The 24,378-nt window shown below is 39.7% G+C and overlaps 1 protein-coding gene across 1 annotated transcript in view; it reads right to left on the bottom strand.

Annotated features, from left to right (window-relative positions):
- Positions 1–8,319: 8,319 nt before the first annotated feature.
- COLGALT2 (collagen beta(1-O)galactosyltransferase 2) overlaps positions 8,320–24,378 on the bottom strand; it is a 61,880-nt gene continuing 45,821 nt past the window's right edge. The window contains exons 8-11 of the mRNA XM_022593346.2: positions 22,697–22,829; positions 21,452–21,579; positions 12,114–12,320; positions 8,320–10,616 (exon numbers count right to left, since the gene is read on the bottom strand). Coding sequence (XP_022449054.1) covers positions 10,340–10,616; positions 12,114–12,320; positions 21,452–21,579; positions 22,697–22,829 — 745 coding nt within the window. The 3' untranslated portion in view covers positions 8,320–10,339. The remainder of the gene's footprint in view (positions 10,617–12,113; positions 12,321–21,451; positions 21,580–22,696; positions 22,830–24,378) is intronic.

The following is a 24,378-nucleotide window of genomic DNA, read 5'->3' as shown; positions in this document are numbered from 1 at the left end:
AGGCCATCTTAGGCAAATCTATAGACCAGAAAGGAAGCCACTTTCCAGCCCAACAACAAATTCTAATGGAGCCATTCCACCACTTGCCTGGAACCCATTCAGTATTTAATAATTCTTCCTGAAAGCACACCTAAACTCTTCATGCTGCAATTCAAGCCATTTCCTCATTCCATTTGCATAATAAGAGAAGGCACCATTTTCTCCTCCCACCAGGAAGCCTGCACAAGCCTCTAAACCAGCCTCACCCACCAGGGGGCAGACACCAGAAGCAAGAAATATACAGTCCCACAGCCTGCGGCGCTAAGTCTACAAATACCCTACCCTGGGACCAGCTGGTGCCCAGACACTGGGTGATGAGAGGGAAGTTGACTGCTGGGACACATAGGACATCCCCTACAGCGGAGGCCACTTCTCCAAGGTCAAGAAATGTAACTAACCTTCCACACATATAAAAATACAAATAGAAGTTTAGACAAAATGAGATGGCAGAGGAATAAGTTCCAAATGAAGGAACAAGATAAAACCCCAGAAGGATAACTAAGTGATGTGGAGATAGGCTATATACCTGAGAAAGCATTCAGAGTAATGATTGTAAAGATGACCCAAGAACTCAGGAAAAGAATGGATGCACACAGAGCAAGAAGTTACAAGAAGTTTTTAACAAAGAGTTAGAAAAAATAAAGAACAACCAAACAGAGTTGAAGAATACAATAACTGAAATGAAAAACACAAGAAGGAATCAATAGCAGAATGAATGAGGCAGAAGAACGGATAAGTGACCTGGAAGACAGAGTGGTGGAAATCACTGTCATGGGATAAAATAAAGAAAAAAGAATAAAAAGAAAAAAGCACAGTCTGAGAGACCTTTGGGACAATATCAAACACACCAACATTCACATTATAGGGGTCCCAGAAGAAGAATAAGAGAAAGAGCCTGAGAAGATATGTGAAAAGATAATAGCTGAAAACGTCCCTAACATGGAAAAGGAAACAATCACCGAAGTCCAGGAAGCACAGAGAGTCCCATACAGGATCGACACAAGGAGGAACACACCAAGACACATAGTAATCAAATTGACAAAAATTAAAAATAAAGAGAATATATTAAAATCAACAAGGGAAAAACAACAAATAATATACAAGAGAATCCTCATAAGGTTATCAGCTTATTTTTTAGAAGAAACTCTGCAGGCCAGAAGGGAGTGGCATGATATATTTAAAGTGATGAAAGGGGAAAACCTGCAACCAAGAATACTCTACCCAGAAAGGCTCCCATTCAGATTTGATGGAGAAATCAAAAGCTTTACAGACAAGCAAAAGCTAAAAGAATTCAGCACCACCAAACCAGCTTTACAACAAATGCTAAAGGAACTTCCTTAGGTGGAAAAGAAAAGGCCACAACTAGGTACAAGAAAATTACAAGATGGGAAAGCTCACCAGTAAAGGCAAACATACAGTAAATGTAGGAAATCATCCACACACAAATATGATTATCTAAACCAATGATTGTGAGAGGATGAGAGTACAAATGCAGAATCTTGAAATGCATTTGAAATGAAAAGACCAGCAACTTAAAACTATCATATATATACACAGACAAATATCAAAACATACATATATCAAAACCTCATGGTAACGGTAAACCAAAAATGTATTAATAGATATACACACAAATAAGTAAACAGAATCCAAACACAACACTAAAGATAGTCGTCAAAATACAAGAGGAGAGAACGAAAGAGGAAGGGAAGGAAAAAGACCTGCAAAAGCAAATCCAAAACAATTAATAAAATGGCAATAAGAACATACATATAGATATGTACATGGATTAAATGCTCCAACCAAAAGACAGATAGGCTGAATGGATACAAAAATAAGACCTGTATATATGCTGTCTACGAGAGACCCACTTCAGATCTAGAGACACATACAGACTGAAAGCGAGGGGATGGAAAAAGGTATTCCATGCAAATGGAAATCAAAAGAAAGCTGGAGTAGCAGTACTCATATCAGACAAAATAGACTTTAAATTAAGACTGTTACAAGAGACAAAGAAGGACACTACATAATGATCCAGGGATCAATCCAAGAAGAAAATATGACAATTGTAAATATATATGCACCCAACATAGGAGCAACTCAATATATAAGGCAAATGCGAACAGCCATAAAAGGCGAAATCAACAGTAACACAATAATAGTGGGGGACTTTAACACCCCACTTACATCAATGGACAGAACATCCAGACAGAAAAATCAGTAAGGAAACACAGGCCTTAAGTGACACATTAGACCGGATAGACTTAATTGATACTTATAGAGCATTCCATCCCAAAGTAGCAGAATACACATTCTTTTCAAGTGCACATGGAACATTCTCCAGAATACATCTCATGCTGGGTCACAAAGCAAGCTTCAGTAAACTTAAGAAAATTAAAATTGTATCAAGCATCTTTTCTAACCACAATATTATAAGATTAGAAATCAACTACAAGAAAAAAACTGCAAACCGCCCCCCACACACAAACACCTGGAGGCTAACCAACCTGCTACTAAACAACCAAAACAATATGCTACTAAACAACTAATGGGTCACTAAAGAAGTCAAAGAGGAAATAAAAAAAATACCTAGAGACAAATGAAAATGAAAACATAATGATCCAAAACCTATGGGACACAGCAAAAGCAGTTCTAAGAGGGAAGTTTATAGCTATACAAACTTACCTCAGGAAACAAGAAAAACCTCAAATAAACAACCTAACCTTACACCTAAAGCAACTAGAGAAAGAAGAACAAACAAATCCCAAAGTTAGAAGAAAAGAAATCATAAAGCTCAGAGCAGACATAAATAAAATAGAGACTAAAAAACAATAGAAAAAAATCAAAAGCTGATTCTTTTTTTTTTTTTTTTTTTTTTGTGATACGTGGGCCTCTCACTGTTGTGGCCTCTCCCTTTGCAGAGCACAGGCTCCAGACGCACAGGCTCAGCGGCCATGGCTCACGGGCGCAGCCGCTCCGCGGCATGTGGGATCTTCCTGGACTGGGGCACGATCCCATGTCCCCTGCATCGGCAGGCGGACTCTCAACCACTGCACCACCAGGGAAGCCCTAAAAGCTGATTCTTTGAAAAGATAAACAAAATTGATAAATCTTTAGCCAGACTCATCAAGAAAAAAAGGGAGAGGGCTCCAAATCAATAAAATTAGAAATGAAAAAGAAGTTACAACTGACACGACAGAAATACAAAGGATCATGAGAAACTACTACTATCAACTATATGCCAATAAAATAGACAACCTTGAAAAATGGACAAATTCTTAAAAAGGTACAATCTCCCAAGACTTAGCCAGGAAGAAATAGAATATATGAACAGACCAATCACAAGTGCTGAAATTGAAACTGATTTAAAAACTCCCAACAAACAAAAGTCCAGGACAAGATGGCTTCACAGGGAAATTCTATCAAACATTTAGAGAAGAGTTAACACCTATCCTTCTGAAACTATTTCAAAAAATTGCAGAGGAAGGAACATTTCCAAACTCAATGATGCCACCATCACTCTGATACCAAAACCAGAAAAGGATACTACAAAAACAATTACAGGCCACTTATCACTGATGAACATACACACAAAAATCCTCAACAAAATATTAGCAAACAAAATCCAACAAGACATTAAAGGGATCACATACAATGATCGAGTGGGATTTATCCCAGGAATGTAAGGATTTTTCAATATCTGAAAATCAATCAGTGTGATACCCCACATTAATGAATTGAAGAATAAAAACCATATAATCATCTCAATAGATGAAGAAAAAGCTTGATAAAATTCCACATCCATTTACAATAAAAACTCTCCAGAAAGTGGGCACAGAGGGAACCTACCTCAACATAATATAGGCCATATATGACAAACCCACAGCTAACATCATACATAATGCTAAAAGCTGAAAACATTTCCTCTAAGATCAGGAATGAGACAAGGATGTCCACTCTCGCCACTATTATTCAACATAGTTTTGGAAGTCCTAACCATGGCAATCAGAGAAGAAAAAGAGATAAAAGGAATCCAAGTTGGAAAAGAAGAAGTAAAAGTGTCACTGTTTGCAGATGACATGATACTATACACAGAAAATCCTAAAGACACTACCAGAAAACTACTAGAGCTCATCAATGAATTTGGTAAAGTTGCAGGATACAAAATTAATATGCAGAACTCTGTGGCATTTCTATACACTAACAATGAAAGGCCAGAAAGAGAAATTAAGGATGCAATCCCATATATCATTGCATCAAAAAGAATAAAATACCTAGGAATAAACCTACCTAAGGAGGCAAAAGACCTGTCCTCCAAAGACTATAAGACACTGATTAAAGAAAAATCAAAGATGGTAGAAACAGATGGAAAGATATATCATATTCTTGGATTAGAAGAATCAATATTGTCAAAATGACTATGCTACCCAATGTAATCTACAAATTCAGTGCAATCCCTATCAAATTACTAATGACAGTTTTCACAGAACTAGAACAAAAATTTTTTAAATTTGTATGGAAACACAAAAGACCCCAAGTAGCCAAAGGAATTTTGAGAAAGAAAAATGAAGCTGGAGGAATCAGGCTCCCTGACTTCAGACTATACTACAAAGCTACAGTCATCAAAACAGCATGGTATTGGCACAAAAACAGAAATATAGATCAATGGAATAGGGTAGAAAGCCCAGAAATAAAACCACGCACCTATGGTCAATTATTCTATGACAAAGGAGGCAAGAATACACAATGGAGAAAATACAGTCTCTTCAATAAGTGGTGCCAGGAAAACTGGACAGCTACATGTAAAAGAATCAAACTAGAACATTCTCTAACACCACATACAAAAATAAACTCAAAACGGATTAAAGAACTAAATGTAAGACCGGATACTATAAAACTCCTAGAGGAAAACATAGGCAGAACACTTTTTACATAAATCACAGCAACATCTTTTTGGATTCGTCTCCTAGAGTAATGGAAATAAAAATAAAAAAACAAATGGGACCTAATTAGACTTAAAAGCTTCTGCACAGCAAAGGAAACCATAAACAAAAAGACAGCCTACAGAATGGGAGAAAATATTTGCAAATGATGCTACTGACAAGGGATTAATCTCCAAAATATATAAACAGTTCATACAGCTCAATATCAAAAAAACAAACCCAATCAAAAAACGGGAAGAAGATCTACATAGACATTTCTCCAAAAAATACATACAGATGACCAAAAGCACATGAAAAGATGCTCAACATCACTCATTATTAGAGGAATGAAAATCAAAACTATAATGAGGTACCACCTCACACTGTTCAGAATGACCATCATCAAAAAGTCCACAAATAATAAATGCTAGAGAGGGTACGGAGAAAAAGGAATCCTCCTACATTGTTGTTGGGAATATAAATTGGTACAGCCACTATAGAGAAGAGTATGGAGGTTCCTTAAAAATCTAAAAATAGAGCTACCATGTGATTCAGCATTCCCACTCCTGGGCATATACCTGGAGAAAACCATAATTGGAAAAGATACATGCACCCCAGTGTTCATAGCAGCAGTATTTACAATGGCCAGGACATGGAGGCAACCTAAGTGTCCATCAACAGATGAATGGATAAAGAAGATGTGGCACATATACACATATATAATGTGTATATATATGATATACACACACATATATTACACAATGGGATATTACTCTGTCATTAAAAAGAATGAAATAATGCCATCTGCAGTAACACAGATGGACCTAGAGATTATCATACTAAGTGAAGTAATCCAGACAGAAAGACAAACATCATATGTTAGCGCTTATATGTGGAATCAAAAAAAAATGATACAAATGAACTTATTTACAAAACAAATAGACTCACAGACATAGAAAACAAACTTACAGTTACCAAAAGGGGAGGCGGGGATAAATTAGGAGTTTGGGATTAACATATACATACTACTCTATATAAAACAGATGACCAAAAAGGACCTACTGTATAGCACAGGGAACTATACTCAATATCTTATAATAACCTATAACGGAAGAGAATGTAAAAAAAGTATATATTCACATACATATACACATATATAATTGAATCACTTCACTGTACATTGAAACTAACATAACATTGTAAATCAACTATATTTCAATAAAAAAATTTTTTTTAATTAAAAGTTAAAGAGAAGGCACCATTTTCTATGTAATCTGTTAACACAATGTACTAAAACCTATCATTTCTCTCTTTTCCAAGCAGGCAAAAACAAAACCAAAAACAACATACTGGCCACCACTGGCCAGACTCTTCACCCTTGTCTCAGCCACCCTGCTCGATTTAGGGAATGCCATCAGCCCACTCACAGGGAGTCCCCTCCCATGTCACTGCTCTCTCCTCCTGGCTCCCCTCCCACTGACACATTTAATCAGGAAGTCTCCAGGGAAGGAAGGTTCTCTCTGAGATAACAAACATCGCCACAAAACATAAAATGTGGGTGAAATGATTATTTCCAAGGCTGCCTGTGCTGAGGTTTCTGAACAGATCATCCATGACATGCTATTTTATCAAATGGCCAGCCTCACTTTAACTCTCACTTTGTCATTAGTTAAATCCTCACTGAATTAATTTCTTGTCAGTCATAAAGATCACTTACTTGGAAAGAATGTCTTGAAAGCACATTGTAGAAGCCTCTTGGGAAAACTCACCTTTATCTTACAGTTACTAATTAGATGGATTTGTTCCAACTGTAAGTGAAAATATTCCCATGTGTGTAGCTGAATGGGAATTTTGTTTCCGACACCAGCATTTTACTGGAAATCTCTGCATTGTCTGTCAGGAAAGCAACGAAACTTAGAATTCCCCCCAGAAACAACGGCCTCTGCGTTCGTGAGAATAGTCTGGAGCAGGAGGGTAGCCGCCTTGCCGTCATTATCGGCTCTCAAGACTGTTTCCTGTCAATAACCCCAACACATAGCTGACTCTTTGGTCCTACCCAGCTCCCCATCACTCCCTAGTAGGCCCTTCCACAGCCCCAAACCCAACACAACTGTCACATTCCCAGCAAATCTGCCTCCCATGGCCCCATCCTCAGCAGAACCAGGTTCCCTGGGTCCTATGGCCCCTTTTGTTCCAGCCTCTGAAAGAAAGCCATCCTGCTTACATGGCTGCTCCCTTGGACCACAGATGCCACAGCAGTAGGGACCTTTTCTAGACCTCTGAGCATCTCAGTGCCCAGCACAGGGCCTGAAACAAGGGAGCGCTCACACCTGGTTTTTGAGGTTTTGGGGGAGCCTGAGCTGAAATACAGGGGGTCATTGAGGCCAACATGGGTTCTCCTTTTTTTGCCCCAAGATAAATCTCTTTGGCCTGGGACAAGCATTTCAGTATCTTTTGATGAATGGATAGATAGGCTGACCAATAGCACAGAAATGCAAAATGAATCCTCCGTCAATCACCCTCCCACTGGAGGCCTAGAATCCTTTTTGGCTTACCCACCTCTCCAGCAGTCTAAAACATATCCCACTGGACAGGAAGGCTGGTGACCACCCTCTGTTCTTTGCCACAGGGATTGCACAGCAGTGACGATTACCTTTGGCCTCTGACATCCTTGGCCGGTGCAGACCTGGAAATTCCAGCAGTGTTGGCTGTTGACCAGCGTTGGAGGAACCAATGAACAATCATAGAGTTGCACGTTTTTAAATTTTTCACAAAGTGCTCTAGAAGGCAAGTAGTTTATCACTTCCCCACCCTGAAATGACAGAGCATGACAGACAGTGTAGGATGCTGGCTCTTGTTTTCCAGAGTTCCTGGAGCAGGCCCCAGTGAACAAAGCAAGGCCCGTGCAGTGTGTCGTCTGCATATTGTACACACTCAGTCCACGCTTAGCAGCACCAGCACTGCTGAAGTCAGGGCGGCCATCCAGAAGATTACACCTTGGATCTCAAGATCCAGAGAGGGTTTAACTTCCAGAGGCAGACAGCAGGTGCCATGACGGAGGCAAAGTCCTCTGACACCGCAAAGGTCTAATGTCTTGACTTAAGGCTAGACGGGAGGCAGGAAAGAATAATGAGGTCAAGGAATCCCTGGATTGCTGAAGAGATGACCTTCTAAAGAAAAGCTGCGTCTGCAGCTCACAATGTTCACAATGAAAGAACACTGCTTGGGATTCTAGACCTGAGTGGAGAAAAGCAACGGCTGGGCTAACAGAGCCAGAATTTTATTCACAGTAGAACAGTCCTCATCTAAAATTCTAGAATTTATGAACAATGTCTTTTAAGAATGAGAATTCAAAAAAAAGGGAATTCATAAACCCACCAGACCAGCTGACAGGGAAAAAGAAAAAAAAAAAAACCACCAATGTTCTCTATGAAACATAACCACACAAAAATTAATTAAATCTTCCTCTACTCCCAATACCTCAGCCTCCACCCACCCCTTTAAAAAAAAACAAAACATGAAATTCACGCACATCTGCACACACTCAAATACGCAAACGAAGTACAGCATACCCAAGGAAACCTTAGGAATCGCCTAAGGGTTTTTCACTAGCTCCCCAGATGCTCTGTTTTTCTAGACAAAGAGTCAAGCTCTGATAGCTATGTCTAAGCAGTAAAAATCAGGCAGCTGAGATCCCTTCCCTCAGTCTCCTGGCTTATTGGTCAATGCAGAAGAACCAACCCTAAGTCAAGAGGGAAGGCCAAGGTTGGTGTTCTGTGGAAGGAAGCTGCCGGGTTGTCCTGCAGCCTGGGGCCCTCATGGGGAGCAGGAAGCTTGGTGCACCCAGCAAGGCCACCAACGGGTTCTGCTCCAAAGCATGAAGCTCAGAGTCAACACCCAGGACACGGAGAGAGGAGCGTGTGTGGACAGGATGCTTGGGGAGGGGATTTCTGGAGACCAAGTTTTACTGCTTGCAGGCATGAGAACAGAAACCTAAAACAAACCATCATGAGATATCCAAGGATCACAGATTGTGGAGCTGAAACAGATGATGTAGTCCAACTCTGCATTTTACATAAAATCCATTTATGAAGAAAGCAGAGAGGTGGTCTGCCCAGGATCCTGACTCCAAGGCTTCCCTGGTTGTTGGTCTAAATCAGTTGATCAGTCCATTGTTTCTAACCAAGGTCTCTCGCCTGAGGTGGAGAATCATTTGTTTCCAGAAGGTTAGAATCTCCCACTCAACAGGCCTCCTTGTAAGAGTCAGGCTGGGAAATGCAGAAGAACCAGATTCTGGAACCAATGTGTCTACACTCACCACTTCCCAGGGGGCAATAAAAGCCTAACACATATGTTTCTCTGCCTTATCCTACAGACATTTCCCCCACATTTTGTAAAATAAATAATTCAAAATAGAATGAAAATCCCAGGCAAGGACAGTTTCTGGCCTAAAGATGTGCTCTGCCTCTTAACAGTGACTCATAAAACTCACACCTGCAACTCACTCCCAGGCTCAGGGTGGAGAGGACAGTCTGACGTGCTGGGGCAGCACATGAACCCCCCGGGACAGCAATTACACACCAGTCCCAGCCCCTTATATATTAAATTTATCTTCATAAATAGAGCATCCCAACTCAAGCGACCATAATAAAGAAAGCCAAAGTTTGAGTGCTTTCCTCAAATAGCTACACAAACCCTCAAATATCTATGAAACTATATGCTCATGGCAAAATGGACACCTCTTCATGGGAGCTTCAATGGCCATGATAGTCAAATGCCAAGTCACACACAGACCCAAATACCCATCCCTGTTGGATAACGGGGACTAAGATGAAAAAGTCACTTTGTAATAAGGCTCACGGCAAATGCCTTTAAAGAAAAAGCCCAATTAATTCGATTTTAAATGATCTGATTCCCCCTCCCCCACACCCCGAACTTGGAACATACTCAAGTTTTCAAGGTCACATCTATGACATAAAATGGGCCCACTAGACCAACAGATGTGGTCCAGTTGACTTGGCTGCCAGGCCTACCCATTTATTGACGTGATAGTGTGGTGATCACCTTTCCCTTGGACGAATCTCTGAGCCATGCTGTTCAACCTCAATGTGAGAACCAGTATCATATGGGTAATGAACTGAGGGACAAGGTGTCTGGATTGAAGTTCATCTTAATGGTTGCCATAAAGCCTATTTTCTAGCCATCTAGGAAATTTGGGTTTAGTTTCCCTATTCTCTTCCCCTGTCAAAATATACTAATTTTGATCAATCACATTAGACCACTTTGGTTAGATGATCGTGACCATGAAAAGAAACTGGAACAAACACATCAACAGCCCATTAGGAAAACCAAAGGGCAGTAAACCCCCCATGGAGCCCTCATAACTCATCTCTCGAAGGCACAGTGTCCAGGGAGGTTGGCGGTGGCAGGGCCTCTGTGTTCTTGGCATTGCGGTAGATGTGACCTTGCTTCCTGGACTTCCAGGCATGTGTCCTGTCCCAGTCAGTGGCCACTGTCTCATTGTCCCAGATGGTTGAGGTCTCCGTGTCACTCAGATACCCTGGCTGGCCTGTGTAGTGTGTTGGGTAGATGAGCAAGGGTTCTGCAGAGAAGGCTTTCAAGTCCCTGGATTCGTAATGCTCCATGTACTCAGCACTGAAAACAAGAGGTGTACAGGTGGGTGAGGGGGCAGGACACTTACAGAACAGGGGAAAAGAGCCCCACTTGTTATCTCTTAAATTCTCATAGATTCATTTGATTATTTTTCAGGTTGTGTTCCTGTATGGAAAATTTTAGTCTACGAACACAATACAGTTTTCTTTAAAAGCTTTCAGATGGTCTAAACAAATGCACAAAGAAAAAGGTCAGGATGTTTCTGTTGTATTTGGATAGACTAGTTTAAAAATGAATTTCAGGTCTTATTCTAAAAATTAAGGATTAAGCTCTGTTGGACCATAATAATAAATAAATGTGATCACTTTGTAGAAAAATGCTCTGTTCCTGGATTAATAAATTAGACAGCTGGGAGCTGGATGGCAATGAAGGGTTGAGTGATGTGGTGTAGGCTTGGAGGCACACCAGCATGGCTTTGCATTCCAGCGACAAGTGAGTGTAAAGTGGAGGGATGACTTGCCCTCCCTCCCAGGGCTCCTGTGCAGATTACATGAGGTGACATCTGCTTGGCTGCTAGGTCTCAATTTCCTTTCTGTTGAGGGAATGATGATTGACCTCCATGTTTATGTTGGGAAGCAGAGATAAAAATCAGTCTCCGACATGTTGTCCATCTTTACTGAAGACAGGAGACAAAATGAGCAAGATGCAGGACAAGAACACTCAACTGCTAACATGAAGACCATCTAGGGAGGAATCACCCAGCAACTGAGAGAAGAAGCCAAGGTTAGAACCTGGTCTTCTGCTCCAGTAATGAATTTAAGGAAGCACTGATCAAGCAGCTATTATGTATAGAGTTTGGACTAGGCTCTAAGGACACAGAGATAAAAGATGGTTCCTGCCTCAGGGGCTCATAGGTTATTGGGGAGACTGACACATAAACCCATAATGTACCATGCCCTTGATAAGCACTACGTCAGAGTGAACCCCCAGGCTACAGGAACTCTAGCATCACACTGCCTTCTTCTATGGACACCTTGCTCAGAGGCCACCTCCACTCTCTCTGAGCCTCTAACACATCTCTGTGATTGCAGGTATCACAATATATCACAATGACTGTTCTCGAGTCTGGGTTCCCGACTAGCCTGTGAGCTACTGCCTGGCCAACAGTACACTCAATGAACTAAGAAATGAACAGAAAAATCTGAGGTGTTTAGGAAGATGACCTTCACCTTGAGGTGTATATGGGTTTATGGAAGTAAGAAAATCAGAGATGAGAGGACTGAGCAGATTACGTCCAGTTAAACTACCCGCTGGGTATTAAAGAGGACTCCTATGCAAGACTCACCATTTCTGCCTCATCTTCCCCATCTGTAAAAGGGGATGATCATTCAAATCGGCCTCTCTGGGTCATGATTATGGAAAGATCACTTAGGAAAGTAGTACCCCTTAAAATATATTAAGTGTTACCCAGAAACCAAGTAGCATAATTGATGAATGGATTGTGCTCAAGGGATAGGCAGGCAGTTCAGGGTAACTCACACAGGATGCTTGTTGTACATGATTGGCAGAAACTCATCCACTGGTAGCATCTTCCCAAAAGGATTGGCTCCAACAAGCTTCTGTGCTCCTTCCAGAGAGATGACATAGCCCAGAGTCCAGTAAGAATAGTCAGCTTCGACCAGATTTACCACATTGGGCACAGCTTTCTCTGGCTCTTTTAGTTGCATCCTCTTCCTGCCAATATAACTAAAAGGAAATGGGTGGAGGAGAAAATTCCAATTTTAGTATTAGACATCCATAAGAATGGAGCACAGCTTTGCAGACTTTTGAAAGCTTGGACCAAGTGTGTCTTATTTAAATGTATCACACAACAAGGCACATCACATCAACCATGGCTGTCATCTCCCATCAATGGGGCCATTTCTGTGGCTCCACTTATCAACATCCCAACTATTCTTGCCTAGCAGACTGTTGAAGCGTGAAAGTTGAGATGTAGAGATTAAAAGACCTTTCAGAGGTTCGAGACAAGATGGCAGAATAGGAGGACTTGAGCTCACCTCCTCTCACAAAAACACCAAAATCACAACTAACTGCTGAACAACCACCAACTAAAGAGACTGGAACCTACCAAAAATGATATTCTACATCCAAAGACAAAGAAGAAGCCACAGCAAGATGGTAGGAGGGGTACATTTGTGATACAATCAAATCCCATACCCACTGGGTGGGTGACCCACAAACTGGAAAATAATTATATTGCAGTGGTTCTCCCACAGGAGTGAGAGTTCTGAGCCCCACATCAGGCTCCCTGTTCTGGGCACTCTGACATTAGGAGGAAGAGCCCCCACAGCATTTGGCTTTGAAGGCCAGCAGGGCTTGATTACAGAAACTCCACAGAACTGGGAGAAACAGAACCTCCACTCTTGGAGGATGCACACAAGGTCTCATGCACAGTGGGACCTAGGGCAAAAGCAATGACTTCAGAGGAGCCTGGGGCAGAGCTACCTGATGGTCTTGGAGGGTCTCCTGAGTAGGCAGGAAAGAGGCTGTGGCTCACTGTGGTGACAAGGACACTGGTGGTGGAGGTACTGGGGAGTATTCATTGGTATGAGCTCTCCTGGAGGCTGCCATTTTGACACCAAGAACTGGCCCCACACAAGAGCCTGTAGGCCTAAAGTCTTCCTGAGCCCACAGTTGCCTCCAGACACACCCCTTGACACAACCCTGCCCACCAGAGAGACAAGACCCAGCTCCACCCACCAGTAGGCAGGTACCAGTCCCTGCCACCAGGAAGCCTGAACAAGCCTCTAGACCAGCCTTGCCCACCAAGGGGCAGGCACCAGAAGCAAGAGGAACTATAATCCTGCAGCCTGTGGAAGACAGACTGCACAAAAAGTTAGACAAAATGAGATGGCAGAGGAGTACATTCCAGACGAAGGAACAAGATAAAACCCCAGAAGAGCAACTAACTGAAGTGGAGATAGGCAATCTACCTGAAAAAGAATTCAGAGTAATGATAGTAAAGAGGATACAAGATCTCAGAAAAAGAATGGAGGCACAGACTGAGAAGATACAAGAAATATTTAACAAAGGACTAGAAGATATAAAGAACAAAGTTGAACAATACAATAACTGAAATGAAAAATTGACTAGAAGCAATCAATAGTAGAATGAATGAGGCAGAAGAAAGGATAAGTGAGCTGGAAGACAGACTATTGGAAATCACTGCTGCAGAACAGAATAAATAAAAAAGAATGAAAAGAAATGAGGACAGTTTAAGAGGCCTCTGGGACAACATTAAACTCATAAACATTCACATTATAGTGGTCCCAAAAGGAGAAGAGAAAGAGAAAGGGCCTGAGAAAATATTTGAAAAGATAATAGCTGAAAGCTTCCTTAACATGGGAAAGGAAGCAGTCACCCAAGTCCAGGAAGTGCAGAGAGTACATAGAGGATAAACCCAAGGAGGAACATGCCAAGACACATAATAGTCAAATTGAGAAAAATTAAAAACAAAGATAAAATATTAAAAGCAATGAGGGAAAAGCAACAAATAACATACAGGGAATCCCCATAAGGTTATAACCTGATTTTTCAGGAGAAACTCTGCAGGCCATCAGTGGCATGATATACTTAAAGTAATGAAAGGGAAAAAGGTACAACCAAGCATACTCTACCCAGCAAGGCTCTCATTCAGATTTGATGGACAAATTAAAAGCTTTACAGACAAGCAAAAGCTAAGAGAATTCACCAGCACCAAACCAGCTTTACAACAGATACTAAAGGAACTTCTCTAGGTGGAAAAGAAAAGGCCACAACTGGAAACAAGAAAAGTATGAATGGGAAAGCTCACCAGTAAAGGCAAACATACAATAAAGGTAGGAAATCATCCACACACAAATATGGTATTAAAACCAGCAATCATGAGAAAAGGAGAGTACAAATACAGGATATATGAAATGTACTTGAAATTAAGAGACCAGCAACTTAAAACAATCTTGTATTTATATAGACTGCTATATCATTGTAACCACAAACAAAAAAAAATCTACAATAGATATACACACAAATAAGAAAAAGGAATCCAAATAAAACACTAAAGATAGTCATCAAATCACAAGAGAACAAAAGAGGAAAGAATGAAGACCTACAAAAACAAATCCAAAACAATTAACAAACTGGCAACAAGAACATACATATAGATAATTACCTTAAATGTACACGGATTAAATGCTCCAACCAAAAGACATAGATGGGCTGAATGGATACGAAAACAAGACCCATATATATGCTGTCTACAGGAGACCCACTTCAGACCTAGGGACACATACAGACTGAAAGTGAGGGGATGGAAAAAGATATTCCATGCAAATGGAAATCAAGAGAGCTGGAGTAGAAATTCTCATATCAGAAAAAATAGACTTTAAAATAAAGACTATTACAAGAGACAAAGAAGGACACTACATAATGATCAAGGGATCAATCCAAGAAGAAGATATAACAATTGTAAATATATATGCACCCAACATAGGAACACCTCAAAACATAAGGCAAATGCTAACAGCCATAACAGGAGAAATCAATAGTAACACAATAATAGTGGGGGACTTTAACACTCCACTTACATCGATGGACAGATCACCCACACAGAAAATCAGTAAGGAACACAGGCCTTAAATGACACAATAGACCAGATAGACTTAATTGATATTTATAGAGCATTCTGTCCTAAAGCAGAAGACACATTCTTTTCACGTGCACATGGAACATTCTCCAGGATAGATCACATGCTGTGCCACAAAGCAAGCCTCGGTAAATTTAAGAAAATTGAAATCATATCAAGCATCTCTTCTGACCACAATGCTATGAGATTAGAAATCAACTTCAAGAAAAAAAAAAACTAAAACAAAACACACAACGCATGGAGGCTAAACAACACACTACTTAATAATGGAGTGATCACTGAAGAAATCAAAGAGGAAGTCAAAAAACACCTAGAGACAGATGACAATGAAAATGCATTGATCGAAAACCTATGAGATGAAGAAAAAGCCATCCTAAGAGGGAAGTTTATAGCAACACAACCCTACCTCAGGAAACAAGAGAAATCTTAAACAACCTAACATTACACCTAAAGCAGCTAGAGAAAGAAGAACAAACAAAGCCCAAAGTTAGTAGAAGGAAAGAAATCATAAACCTCAGAGCAGAAATAAATGAAATAGAGACAAAGAAAACAATAGAAAAGGTAAATGAAACTAAAAGCTGGTTCCTTGAAAAGATAAAATTGATAAAACGTCAGCCAGACTCAACAAGAAAAAAAAGGGAGAGGGCTCAAATCAATAAAATCAGGAATGAAAAAGGAAAAGTTACAACCAACTCCACAGAAATACAAAGGATCACAAGAGACTACTACTATCAACTATATGCCAATAAAATGGACAAATTCTTAGAAAGGTACAATCTCCTAAGACTAAACCAGGAAGAAATAGAAAATATGAACAGACCAATCTCAAGTACTGAAATTGAAACTGTGATTTAAAAACTCCCAAACAAAAATCCCAGACCAGATGGCTTCACAGGCGAATTCTATCAAATATTTAGAGAAGAGTTAACACCTTCTGAAACTGTTCCAAAAACTGCAAAAGAAGGAACACTCCCAAACTCATTCTATGAGGCCACCATCACCCCGATACCAAAACCAGACAAAAAAAGAAAATTACAAGCCAATTATCACTGATGAACATAGACACAAAAATTCTCAACAGAATATTAGCAAACAAAATCCAACAAGACATTAACAGGATCATATACCATGATTGAGTGGGATTTATCCCAGGGATACAAGGATTTTTCAGTATCCACAAATCAGTGTGATACACCACATTCACAAACTGAAGAATAAAAACCATTATGATCATCTCAATAGATGCAGAAAAAGCTTTTGATAAAATTCCACATCCATTTATGATAAAAACTCTCCAGAAAGTGGGCACAGAGGGAACCTACCTCAACATAATAAGGGCTATATATGACAAACTCACAGCTAACATCATACTTAATGGTGAAAAGCTGAAAACATTTCCTCTAAGATCAGGAACAAGGATTTTCACTCTTGCCACTTTTATTCAACATAGTTTTGGAAGTCCTCCACAGCAATCAGAGAAGTAAAAGAAATAAAAGGAATCCGAATTGGAAAAGCAGAAGTAAAAAAACAACTGTCACTGTTTGCAGATGACATGACTCTGTACATAGAAAACCCTAAAGATGTTACCAGAAAACTACTAGAGCTCATCAATGAATTCTGTAAAGTGACAGGATACAAAATTAATACACAGAAATCTGTTGCATTTCTATACACTAACAACAGAAGGTCAGAAAGAGAAATTAAGGTTACAATCCCATTTACCATCGCCTCAAGAAGAATAAAATACCTAGAAATAAACCTACCTAGGAATGCAAAAGACCTGTAACTCCAAAAACTATAAGACACTGATGAAAGAAATCGAAGATGACAAGATATACCATGTTCTTGGATTGGAAGAAGCAATACTGTCAAAATGACTACACTACCCAAGGCAATTTTCAGATTTAATGCAATCCCTATCAAATTACCAATGGCATGTTTTACAGATTTAGAATAAAAAATCTTAAAATTTGTATGGAAACACAAAAGACCCTAAATAGCCACAGCAATCTTGAGAAAGAAAAACGGAGCTGGAGGGATCAGGCTCCCTGACTTCCAGCTATACTATAAAGTATGCTACTGGCACAAAGACAGACATATATATCAATGGAACAGGACAGAAAGCCCAGAAATAAACCCACACACCTATGGTCAATTAATCTACAACAAAGCAGGCAAGAATATACAATGGAGAAAAGATGTCCCTTCCATAAGTGGTGCTGGGAAAACGGACAGCCACATGTTAAAGAATGAAACTAGAACATTCTCTAATACCATACACAAAAATAAACTCAAAATGTATTAAAGACCTAAATGTAAGACCGGATACTATAAAACAGAGGAAAACAGGCAGAACGCTTTTGGACATAAATCGTAGCAATGTCTCTTTGGTTCCACCTCCTAAAGTAATGAAAATAAAGACAAAAATAGACACATGGGACCTAGTTAAACTTAGAAACTTTTGCACAGTGAAGGAAACCATAAACAAAATAAAAAGACAATGTACAGAATGGGAGAAAATATTTGCAAATGATGTGAACTACAAGGGATTAATCTCCAAAATATACAAACAGCTCATGCAGCTCAATATCAAAAAAACAAACCACCCAATCCAAAAATGGGCAGAAGATCTAAATAGACATTTCTCCAAAGAAGACATACAGGTGGCCAAAAGCACATGAAAAGCTGCTCAACATCACTAATTATTAGAGAAATGCAAATCAAAACTACAATGACGTATCACCTCACACCAGTTAGAATGGGCATCATCAAAAAGTCTACAAACAATAAATGCTAAAGAGGGTGGGGAGAAAAGGGAACCCTTCTACACTGTTGGTGGGAATGTAAATTGGTACAACCACTATGGAGAACAGCATGGAGGTTACTTAAAAATCTAAAAATAGAACTACATATGATCTAGCAACCCCATTCCTGGGCATATAATCTGGAGAAAACCGTAATTCAAAAATGTACATGCAGCCAATGTTCAGAGCAGCACTATTTACAATAGCCAAAACATGGAAGCAACCTAAATGTCCATTGACAAAGGAATGGATAAAGAAGATGTGGTACACATATACAATGTAGTATTACTCAGTCATAAAAAAAGAATGAAATAATGCCATTTGCAGCCACATGGATGGACCTAGAGATTATCATAGTAAGTGAACTAAGACAGAGAGAGACAAATATCATATGATGTCACTTATATGTGGAATCCAAAAAAATGATACAAACGAACTTATTTACAAAATAGAAACAGACTCACAGACTTAGAAAACAAACTTATGGTTACCAAAAGGGTAAGGTGGAGGGGAGGGATAAATTAGGAAGTTGGGATTAACACACACACACTACTATATATAAAATAGATAATCAGCAAGGACCTACTGTATAGCACAGGGAAATAAATATACTCAATATTTTGTAATAACATATATGGGAAAAGAATCTGAAAATTATAACTTAATCACTTTGCTATACACATGAAACTAACACAACATTGTAAGTCCATTATACTCCAATATAAAATAAAAATAAAAAACATTTCATGACAAAAAAGGTCTTTCAGATCATTTCCCAAAGATGGTATAGGATTTCTAGCTGTGTTTACAGTGGTTGGAAGGGGACAACAAAGGCCAGATGTGAGAATCCTGAGTTTGCTTTCAAGTCCCCAGAGTTTCAGCCTGGGGACTTGATATTTTCTGCACAGTTCTCCAAATTCTTGTGGTAAACACAAGACAGAAAATGCTTTGGGAAAGATATAGTCCACAGTAAAAGACCTAGGAAGCCAAGAGTAGCCCCAAGGGGGTTTCCTCCAGGGGAGAATGAATGACAACACCTGCCTGGCTTTCTCCCTCTCACCCAGCTCTGCCTATGCTTCCTCCTGGGTCCTGTCTTCCATGAACAACTCCTGCAACACAGGATGTACCCTCAGCCATTCCTACCTTCCCCAGTCTACTCATGCATCTGTGATCCATTACTTTTGTCTGGAGCCTAGTTGTTTCCACTTGCCTGGACCAAGTTGAGGAGGTCCAGCTTCCTACCTGCTAGGTAAAGTTGACTTGCTCTATTTTGCCCTAAAACTATCTTTCAACATTCAAGGGATCCCACTTGTCGAAACATCCTAGGATTTGTAGAATAAGTCTATGTTCACCTTCAGTTCTTCTGAGGACAAATATACCTGTCTCTCAGCCAATGTCTGTTCAGAGCAAAGAGCCTGAATTTCTCTCATGTACCAAGTGGAAGAGAAAATCCTATTGAGCGCTTGAGATGTGGTCAGAGTGACTGAGGAACTGAGTTTGTACTCAATTTATTAATTTTACTAGATTCAAATTGTAATTAAAAAATTGAAGATGTGTAAAATAATATTTTCTGTTAGACAAAATGTATTATTTCAGTAGGACTACAGTTTACTTCAACAGTTGAAAATTTAGCAGCTGTATTGAGATGTGTTATATGCATGAAATACATACTGGATTTTGAAGACAGTATGAAAAAAGAATATAGACTATCTCATTAATACTTTTAAAATATTGATTATATGTTAAAATAATATTTGATATGTTGGATTCAATAAAATGTATTATTAAAGTTAATTTCACCTATTTTTATCTTTTTAATATGATTACTAGAAAACTTTAAACGATGTTTTTCACATTATATTTCTACTGACATGCTGCCCTAGATGATTTCAATGGCTTGTTCTATTCCTCCCACTTACTATTTTCTTTTTCCGGAGAAACTTAACACTGCAGTCACAGACAGTCTATCTGGTTTCATGTTTTGAGTTCAAATAACATTTGCTTTATTCATTTCAGAAAATGAGATGTGAAAAATGTGAAACCACTAATTCTTTATGATTACATAATAGATTTCAATGAAATATTTTGACTTGATCAGTCCGGGAAATTTAGGAAACATCTTTTTTTCCTGTATCCTTACCAGGACAATAACTTTTCTTTCTTGGATCTGTTGGTACTTTGTCCTGAGAAACGCATCAACCAAATTGGAAGTGAACTGGGATGTATGTCACCTCTAAGCCTTAGACTGCCCAAGTCCAGTCCTCTGTGATTCCAAGGCTTAAGTGAAAATCACCTTTGCACATGTCATGTAAGCATAAAATAGCTTTCGGGCTCCATGCCTGTGGGGCCTTAACCACAGGCTGCAGAGCCATAGATTCAGAAAGGCTGAGGTGCGGGGACTTCTGGAGGATTTTAGGAACAATGATCTGAAGAGACAGTGCAGAATCTAATCACATGACAGGGTGCCAGTCTCTTTATTACATAGTCCTGGGTCTATTTCCCACAGGTTACTTGAGCCATTACTGGGTTTCTTTTGAGCTCAGAATGGTACATTTTCTAAGAGAACAAGTATTCCACCCGGGCCCACAGTTAAGTTTCCCTCCAAGGATGGCAGGAGCAGGGACAGCTTGTCTGCTGCAGCTGCTCCAAAGGAACAGCCTCTGATTTGATGAAACTGCCTTTGACACACAGCTGGGAAGTGAACATAATGCTTGGGAACTTTCTGCCTCATTGGAGGGAAGTAAAAAGTGTCATCTTAGCATAAAAAGAAAAAGAGAGAGCTCAATTCCCAGAGGTAGCAGGCAACGAGCATTAACTAAATTGTCAGTTTGGAGCCAGTACTCCCTTGATGAGCCTGGTTTTTCTAAGACAGCCTCTGAGCCTCCACTAAGCCCAACTTCAGTGTTCTCCCTGTTTGCACAGCTTCCCTCCCCAACAGGAGCTCTCCCACTGACCTTCCAAACCTCCCACACCATCAGAGGCTACAGAGGAAACCTGTTCTCCTGGGAGCTGAGGCTCAAGTGTGGCACAGGAACCTTGCCCTTGAATGGGTCCTCCCTCTACATACTCCCTCCATGTACCACACTGGTTCATGAGTGGATTTCTACTGTGTTCCCAGGTGAACACTCAGTCTGAAGGCCCCTGATCTGCAGGTAGACTCCAGGTCTCAAAGAATCTCCCAAAGTTTCTTTCTCACCCTGAGGAGCATAGAGATGCAAAATCCAATGGTTATCCCCTACTCACTTCTTGTTTCTGGGAACATTTATGGAGAGAAAACCAGGTAAATGGAAGCTTGAGCTGCATCTCCTACGAGCTGGGGCTCTCTGCCCCTTGGAAAGAACTGAAAGCCTCTCAGTACTCTTTGAACAGCTTGTCATCTTGTCACTCACATCAGTTCCCAATCCAGCTGGACTCGATCAATATCATCCATCAGCTTCGTGAGCTTCTTCTTAAACTGATGTTCAAAACGCACATCATCCTCAATAACAAGAGTCTTCTCCAGCTCTCGGTCAATTACCTGTAAAGGTCAGTGGGAAGATACCTTATGAAAAGTTGATACTTATTTATCTAATAAAAAATAGGTATCAAAAAGTCAAAAGTATAGTAGCACAACATGTAGTAGCTCATAACTGGAATCTAAGCAAAAGTCCATCAACAGTAAAATGGATAAATAAACTGTGGTGTATTTACAGCAATGAGTGTAAATGATCTACAGTTAAATGCAAAGTTATAGGTGAATCTCACAAATGTAATGTTGAGAGATTGAATGGAACCACATGGTGTGTACACATAATAAAAGGAAAAATGTAGACAAAATTATTCTGTGCTGTTAGAAGTCAGGAGAGTGGTCACCCTTGGGGAACTGATGGCTAGGAAAAAATGCAGAGAAGGGCTGTGCTTCTGGGGTGCTGGTAACCAGTTTCTTGATGTAGGTGCTGGTTAACCTGGCTGTATTATTTAATTTGTGAAATGTCGTTGGCCAGTATCTTATGATCTACATATTTTTTCCTATAAAATTTAAAGTTTATCTATAAAACAAAGTTTCTTGAATAAAAAAGATAGGCATAGACTGGATCATTAAAAGGGAGAAGGCCCTTTCAAGAGGGCTTTCTTTGGGGACTCTCTTTTCTTGTGGGAACTGACCCTTAACCAAGAACCCCACACTTTAATACCACCCCTATCAATGTCTGATCTGTAAGACAGGGGTTCAAGTCCTGGCTCTGCCCCTTCTTGCCTGAACGAGATAACTATTTTCTCTTGGGTAAAATGGGCCCATCTCTCCTAACCCATCTCACATGACTTCCGGGTGATTTCTTATACTGAGTCACTTAATAAATGATGACATGCTAGATAAACACAAGGCATTCCTACTAAGGATGAGGATGCATCACTAGGAGTGTGGTCCCCAGAAAGTGGGTGTCTTCCCCTAGCATCATCCCAAGTGGCACCAAGGCTATCCTTCCTTGTTTGTCACTGGCCTTGTGTCAGAGGGAGACATAAGGCAATGACAGCTTCCAAGCACACTCCCAGAACAGTTACGGGTTCACTTTATATCTGGCCCGAGTTCACCTACAAGGTCCCACTCCCCTTCCTCCTCATTAAAGAACTGCACATTGAAATGAAGCGTTATTTACCTCTTTCCAGACAGAGTAGTGGCTAAGGAAGCAGCCAATTTCACCCCTAGTTAGAGGCCTGGAGGAGTAGGGATCTCGATATCCTGGCAGCATTTCAATATTCAGGGCCTTCAGCTGGCTTGTGTTGAGTGCCCTGCAAGACAGAACATGCCCCAAAATTAACAGGTTGAGAGGTCCCCACCACAAAAGCCAGAAGGAAGAGTTCTGCATATTCCCCGGAGCCTTTCTGCACACTGAGAAGGACTCCTCATGCTTCCCATTATTCCTTAGGAGCTCCTCAGGGTTAATGTGTTGTGGTAGCATTATGAGCTTTGTGAGGACAAGAAAGAGTCTTATACTTTATATACCCCTCGCAATGCCCGACACAGTTCTTAAGTGTCATCACTATTGACAACTTTGAAAAGGTATTTTCCTAGTGAAGGAGAGTGGCTAACAGAAAGCTTAAATACTATTAAACACTGGAAGGGATGAGGACAGGAAGGAATCAGAAGAGAAATTGTGTGCATGTGTACATCTTTCCTTTGGACATAAAAAAGGTTAAAGATAAAAATGCAGAGAGAATCTTGTAAGCAAGAGAGAAGTGACTCACTACATACAAAGTATTCTCAGTAAGATTAATAGCTGATTCTCATCAGAAACCGTGGAGGCCAGAAGGCAGAAGATTGATATATTCAAAGTGCTGACTGAAAGAGACCGTCAACCAAGAATTCTATATCTAGTCAAGCTAGGCTTCAAAAATGGAAAAATTAAGATGTTCCAGATAAACAAAAAGAGTGTCACTAGTAGATCTGCTCTACAAGAAATACTAAAGGGAATCCCTTGGGCTGACACGAAAGGAAACTAGACAATAACTCAAATCCACATAAAGAAAGAAAAGCACTGGTAAATATAACTGCATAGGTATCAATAAATACAAATGATGTAAGTGTTCTTCTGTTTATAACTTTTCCCCTTATCTGATTTAAATTATAGCTGCATAAAGCAATAAGAGCAAATAATGTATAAAGAACATTATGTATAAAGAAATAATTTGTGTAACAATAGAACAAAGGGGGGGGAAGGAATGAAGCTATATAGTAGCTAAGTTTTTATATAGTATTGAAGTTGGTATTTTTTTATTGAGGTATAGTTGACGTATAACATTAGTTTCAGGTGTACAACATAAGGATTCAATATTTTGTATATTTTGTGAAATGATCCCATGATAAGTATTGTTAGCATTCATCACTATATAGCTACAAATTTTTCTTGTGATGAGAACTTAAGATTTATCCTTAGCAACTTTCAAGTATGCCACACAGTATTATTAACTGTAGTCACCACACTGTATATTATATCTCATGACTTATTTTATAAAAAATTTTATACATTTTACCCCTTCACCTATTTCATCCACCTCCCAATCCCACCTGTGGCAATGAATCTGTTCTCTACAAGTTTTGTTTTGTGTGCTTTTAGATTCCACATATAAGTGATATCATATTTGTATTTCTCTGACTTATTTCACTTAGCATAATGCCCTCAAGGTCCATCCACGATGTCACAAATGGCATAACTTCCTTCTTTTTCATGGCCAAATAATATTCCATTGTATATATACACACATATTTTCTTTATCCATTCACCTACTGTCAAACACTATGTTACTTCCATGTCTTGGCTATTATAAATATTGCTGAGAT

Source organism: Delphinapterus leucas, chromosome 1 (genome assembly GCF_059928025.1).
Source record: "Delphinapterus leucas isolate spDelLeu-1000000601 "Yukka" chromosome 1, BTC_Dleu_Yukka2, whole genome shotgun sequence".
Taxonomy (NCBI): domain Eukaryota; kingdom Metazoa; phylum Chordata; class Mammalia; order Artiodactyla; family Monodontidae; genus Delphinapterus; species Delphinapterus leucas.
Note: the sequence above shows the minus strand (reverse complement) of the source record. Positions and strands in the feature narration are given on the sequence as shown.